This window comes from Leiobunum rupestre, chromosome 6 (assembly GCF_980474605.1).
Source record: "Leiobunum rupestre chromosome 6, qqLeiRupe1.1.hap1, whole genome shotgun sequence".
Taxonomy (NCBI): domain Eukaryota; kingdom Metazoa; phylum Arthropoda; class Arachnida; order Opiliones; family Sclerosomatidae; genus Leiobunum; species Leiobunum rupestre.
In genome coordinates this window covers 15,251,184-15,257,183 of record NC_143389.1, presented here as the reverse complement: position 1 = coordinate 15,257,183, position 6,000 = coordinate 15,251,184, and the positions used below count along the sequence as shown (strand labels likewise).

The 6,000-nt window shown below is 31.9% G+C and overlaps 1 protein-coding gene across 1 annotated transcript in view; it reads right to left on the bottom strand.

The window, feature by feature from the left end:
• Positions 1 to 954: 954 nt before the first annotated feature.
• LOC149939355 (ATP-binding cassette sub-family C member 3-like) overlaps positions 955 to 6,000 on the bottom strand; it is a 47,193-nt gene continuing 42,147 nt past the window's right edge. Inside the window, exons 21-25 of the mRNA XM_090179143.1 lie at positions 5,622 to 5,723; positions 4,401 to 4,547; positions 3,176 to 3,501; positions 2,034 to 2,228; positions 955 to 1,136 (exon numbers count right to left, since the gene is read on the bottom strand). Coding sequence (XP_090035269.1) covers positions 989 to 1,136; positions 2,034 to 2,228; positions 3,176 to 3,501; positions 4,401 to 4,547; positions 5,622 to 5,723 — 918 coding nt within the window. The 3' untranslated portion in view covers positions 955 to 988. The remainder of the gene's footprint in view (positions 1,137 to 2,033; positions 2,229 to 3,175; positions 3,502 to 4,400; positions 4,548 to 5,621; positions 5,724 to 6,000) is intronic.

The window sequence follows — 6,000 nt, the reverse complement described above, 5'->3', positions numbered from 1 at the left end:
GAGCTTAATTTTATACATTGCAGGAGCTGACTGAATCTAACACAATTGTTCAATCCGCTTATATACAAGTTAAACGTAAAAACCAAACATCTCCTTTTTTTATGCGCGACTGATAAGAAATTAAACTTCAAACAACAGTCTATTTTTTCGGCTTAAAGTTACAACAGGCCTACACTATTGCACGACTTTCAGTATCTTGGAATCTTCAAATGTACCCTCTTCGTAAAAATGTGCACTCTTTACCTAATTTTTCAACCTCCATAACCAGTAAATTTCGGTTTACAATCTTAACCGCTTAATAAGCCAGGGGCCAGCAGAAGCTACAGCGACAAAAGGACCACTTGCTTTAATGATGAGAAACAGAAATCAACTTCGGACTTCTCTAGGAAATACATGATAATGCTGAAGAGTGTCTCGAATAATTACCATCTGAATCAATAGTTAAATGAAAAGAAATTTACAATATTTTTCTACATTATACGAAGTCTACAAGTCCTATTTGAGATCAACCAGGTTTATGTTTGATATCTCTAGTAAAAGATAAAGATTTAAAATAAAATATTATAAAGATAAACTATTGACTTGATACTATATAAGAAAGTTCAAAATTTCGTATTCTACCGTTTTTCTATTAATTTTAAACTTAAAAGTGTAATCATGACATCTCGATTTGGAGGCTATGAAAACTTTAGTCAAAAAGGACAGATAAGACAATTATATGAGCATGCTGAGGTTCGAGCGAAAAATTTGGTATGTTATACGTAATGGAATTCTGGGTTTTACTTTTAATACAACTATTATTTTTAAAATTTATTTTTTATCTCAATTCAAAAAATATATAAGAAAACAGACATCTAATTAAACCATAACGTTAACACATTTATAAACGAAAAAATATGAAGGCCTGCATTTACAATATACTGGGCCTAGTAACGACACGGCAAAAAGGCATGTTATACAATTTAATCGCTTCATTTTATGTAAACGTTTACTGTATATTCGGTTTGTTCTCGCTTATCTGAGTACTAACAAGTCCGGCATCTTTGACTAGTTCATAAAAAAGAGAAGAACAATCTTGAAGGAGAACCTCGGGCTTGTCAAATTCAGAAACTGATCCTTGGTCCAACACTAGAACTCTAAATGAAGAAAAAAATATTGTTCAACTGGAGGTGGAGGATATAAAACACGATATAAATATTTAAGAGTTTTGTCTTTAATAATCTGTGAGGTTAAATGCAAATTAAAAAATTATTAAATTGTCCAAGTTTGCCAATTGGATTGTAGCTTAAAACCACAAGTCATTAAATGAATCCAATAAGCTTTTATGCGTGGTTTTCATGCAACATTTTTAACGGTAATGAAAAAGATTCCCGACTTTGAAGAAGTTGGATGAAATTTGTACTGTAGAAAATTTTAATTTCTTTGACACGTCTAAGCAATTAATTTATATGAATGGCTAATGTTCCAATTACATTTTTGCACAGATACATAGAGTTCGGGGCTTAGATCAAAAATTTTGATTGTATTTGTTTAATCTCAATAAAAAACTTATAGCCGCGAAGAATAATTCCATAAATAAACAGTTCACCGAAATTTTTATGAATAATTGAAATTTTGGAGGTCAATTTATCATTTTTCCCGAGCCCTACATATACAGCCAAGTAAAATTTAGCTTTTATAATAAATAATAAGAGTAATGTAACATTTGTGTTTAAGTACCGCTCTTTCCCCAATATTCGAGGAATATCAACCAAACGTGAACTGTTTCTAAATACAAAAAAGGCTAGAATAAGTTAAACCACATTTAGTGTTTTTTGTAAACACGTCCTCTATTCACGAAATGTTTTATCTACAAAATACCATGAACGATCTGACCATTTTTATGCAATCAAATATAATATTTTAATTGCCTTAACATTAATTTACTATTGTAAGCATAGATTTCATTCTATTCACATCCCCACCCCAACACCTGCTATTAGAAGTAAAATGTGAACCCTAACGAAACTTTAATAATGTAAGTGCACTTTTACCGGTCATAATCTATAATGGTGTTAATGCGGTGGGCTATTGTCAGGATGGTACAAGAAGCGAATTCTCTCCGGATGGTGGTTTGAATGAGTTCGTCTGTTTCCAGATCCACAGACGCTGTAGCTTCGTCCAGAACCAAGATTTTCGTTTTCCTCAACAGAGCTCTGGCCAAGCAAACCAATTGTCGCTGACCAACACTATAAATAATTTTTTTTAATAAAATTATATGTTCTTAGTATTGTTAAGTCAACAGAGAGAAGGCCAGATCAAAACCCTTGTTGATATAAAATTAAGGAAATTTGGATAAAAATGAATTACATTTTTAATAATATTCGTCACAAAGAAGGCATATTACCTAAATTAAAAACCAGAGTAAAATTAACGCGATTGATAATTTTAAAACTGAAATCATTAAAAAGGTGGATCGCAATTATATATTTATTAAAAACTTAAATTTGTTTTCCTATGAAATTGCTTTTTTAAGGGCAGCTACAACTGTGGAAAGTACAAGGTTTACTAATTTAAGGCAGAAACAAAGATACTAATTCAGAAACATTATCGCAAAGTGTCACTTTTGCTTATGAGATATGATTGAAAGGTGATGCAAAAAGGTTTAAGGTGAATATCTGTATTTCTAAATTGATTTTCACAGCTTATTGATCATAAAACGAGCAGTGAAATCGCCACTACGTCTTTAAATGACTGAGCTTAAGAAGTTTCCATAGACTTTACAGAAATGATGTTACATTCTTCAGGTATAGCATTGAGTTAAAAAAGCTTTAGAAATATTAGTTTTTAGTTTATTAAAAGAATTTTATTTTAATAAAACATTTTTTTTAATGACTGGTGAAATCCAAATTCGATTGAATTATCAAATCCTTTTTCCTCTTACCTATTGTTCGAAATTTTTTACTGTATTTTTGAAATCGTAGTACTTTTTTAAAAGATGGCCTGTTTTTGAATCAAGGCTTTACTAACCATTTTATTATTTGCTTCACTTTCTAATATCTCAAACTAATTGCCATATCTTAAAAGCAAAATCATAGAATCTCTGAAACACAATTGGACTATATCTGAGAAAGTAGGATTTTAATTTCGTGAACATGTCTTATGGACTAACATAACGATAAATCTTTATACAAACCTCAAATTTTTTCCACCTTCCTCGATATAGTGAAGTAATCCTTTGTCGAAAGCCTTGACAAAGTGCTTCAAGTGGGATTGTTCCAGGGCTCTCCAGACCTCAACATCGCTGTGTCTCTCGAAGGGGTCCAAGTTCAGTCGCAGAGTGCCGCAGAAGAGAACCGGATCCTGAGGGATGATGCTGATCCGGGAGCGAAGGTCGTGAAGGCCCAGCTTCAGGACATTCCTGCCGTCGATGAGTATTTCTCCACTCAAGGGTTCAATAATCCGAAACAGGGCTAAAGTTAGAGAAGATTTTCCAGCCCCAGTACGACCAACTACTCCAACCTAAATGTGTGACAAAATTTAAACATAAATTACCTATTCTGTCCCTGTTTTTAGAATTTAGGTTATGTATCATATAATTTAATATCGGATTGAAAACCAGAAAAAGATATACATCAGAAGTAAATTTTATTGAACTGAACAGAATATAGGGAAAACCTTTAAGTTTAATTTCATAACTACACCGAAATTTGCACTGATTGACTTTAGAAACAAGACAACTAAGGAATTTTAACACGCAGATTTACAAAAAACTATTTCACTATTCCCATCAAACTAAAAACGGTTCTACTGAATATTTTCCATAATAACAAAACTAAATTAAAACTTGCTTTATTCGTGAATAAAAAAACACATTCAGCAGTAATACCGCATTATTTTGCAAAACGTCATCTGATGCTCGAAAAATTGAATCTGTTCCTTTGCGCCGAATCCCATTCGACCGAACCCAATCCCATTCGACCGAAAAACCCGCACTTCTCCGTTTTTAGGATTCGGTTTTATCCGTTTCAGCATCTGTCAGAACAGCATGCAGTGTTACCTAACCTAACCTAAGGTAGAAAGAAAAACTTTTTTTTTTGCGGTCGCTCAATTGTGAATATTGCGTCGACCGATTAGAAAAATACAAAACCCGCCTTTGGGCTAATTTCATCAAAAACATTGGCGGAATTCGGTCGAATGGGATTCGGCGCAATGGGAAGATACCGAAAAATTAACTGAAATGTGGATTGATATAAATACTTAATTTAAAATTATTTCAATTATTCCTGTTAAAACCTTCGGGTGATTAGACTTTTATTATATGCGCAAACGAACAAAACTTTTCAAAGTAAAAGACGGAATCGGTATTGACGATTTAATAAAAAAATCGTAACACCACTACAATAATAAGTTTGTATCACCTTCTCCTTGGGATTAACAACGAATGAAACGTTCTTTAACACAACATCCAGCTCATCTCGGTAGCGAGTAGAATAGTTCCAAAAGACGATTTTTCCTTGTTGTGGCCAAGATTCTGGTAAGCGGGTTTCCGGCTTATCCCACTCTGCCTATTTTAACGAAAAATAATTAAACGAATGCAAATTATTTAGCATTGAAGGCATTTTTTCCCCACAGCGACTACGTGAGCTATTGACCAGTTGCCAATTAGCTCACAGATTAATAAACAATTAGCCAAGGATTAAATCGCTCTATACGTAATGGCTATTTTAAATTAGTTTTCAGGTTGAAATGTACTAAACAACGATCAATGAAGCATCCCTGACTTAGATATTCGATTTTAAAGCTTTAATTTTTACTAGGGAATAACTACCTACCAGTTTTACTACAAAATGAGAAATAAAGAAATCAAAATAGGAATTATTCAATCATTAAATAAATTTGGCTATTAATCCGGTTATGAAGGTTGCTTTATACAATTTTGAGACAAACGCTTGATAGCCATTAAAACCTTATATGTTTTCCGATTAATTAACTTTCTGTTTAAAGGTTTAATAGTTTTTTGTTTTATATCCCCCAGCAAAGTATTTGGTTAATTTTCCGTCATTAACCATTTGGTTCAAAATGGGGTTTATTCAAATTAAACTTTGTATTTATATACCTTAAGTCATTATTTAAATCCGGCAGCATTAACTTAGAACTGATTTTAATTTGCACGTAACTCTATGAAAGGTATTATTGGATTAAAGACTGAAGTGTCAGTGTAACAGCATAACGTGATAGCTATAAACCGCAGTACATGCTTCTCCCTTTATTTATTCTATAATTATCATATACCTGATCAGCGCAACCACTATGTAGTGGTGACTTTTTGAACTTTCGGAATATTAAAGCCATCACGGGCGATAAAAAATTATTTTCGTCTGCTGTTATTAACAAATTACCAAGTTTCTCGTAGTTAGACAACAAATAGGTATTGTTTATTTTAAATTATTTTTAGTATATTTTATACGTTTTATTATATTATTATTTATATCAAATCGTACTAAAACGTCTTTTCTACACGAAAAAGCGAATTAACATTCTTTTGACATTTAAAGCCTTGGCAAATCTAAGACCAGAGCGGACACGTTCTTAGTGCCCTTCCCGAAATAAAAATTAAAGAAGTATGAAAACTAGTTTACTTCTGATTTCAACTTGGAATACTCAAATATTCTTTCCAGTGAAACAAATGAAGAATCCAATACAGGCAGAGTTAATATCACAAAAGGAAAAGTAAAAACAAGCTGAAATAAAAAAAACACAGAATGAATTACATCAATGATTTAATAATTCAAGTTACGCATTATAAAATCACTAATAACTAATATTGAAATGTTCTTATTTGGTTCTTCCTTTTATTGTCAAATATAAACCTCAGAAGCACACTTCTCGCTATGATTTACTAGTGCGCATAAAGTATTTATAGTTATGATATGACTTTTGTTTGTTATTTTATTTAGGGCGTTTAAATTAATTACTTTAATTTATTAATAATTACAGACCTTTTCCTGTAGGAAATTT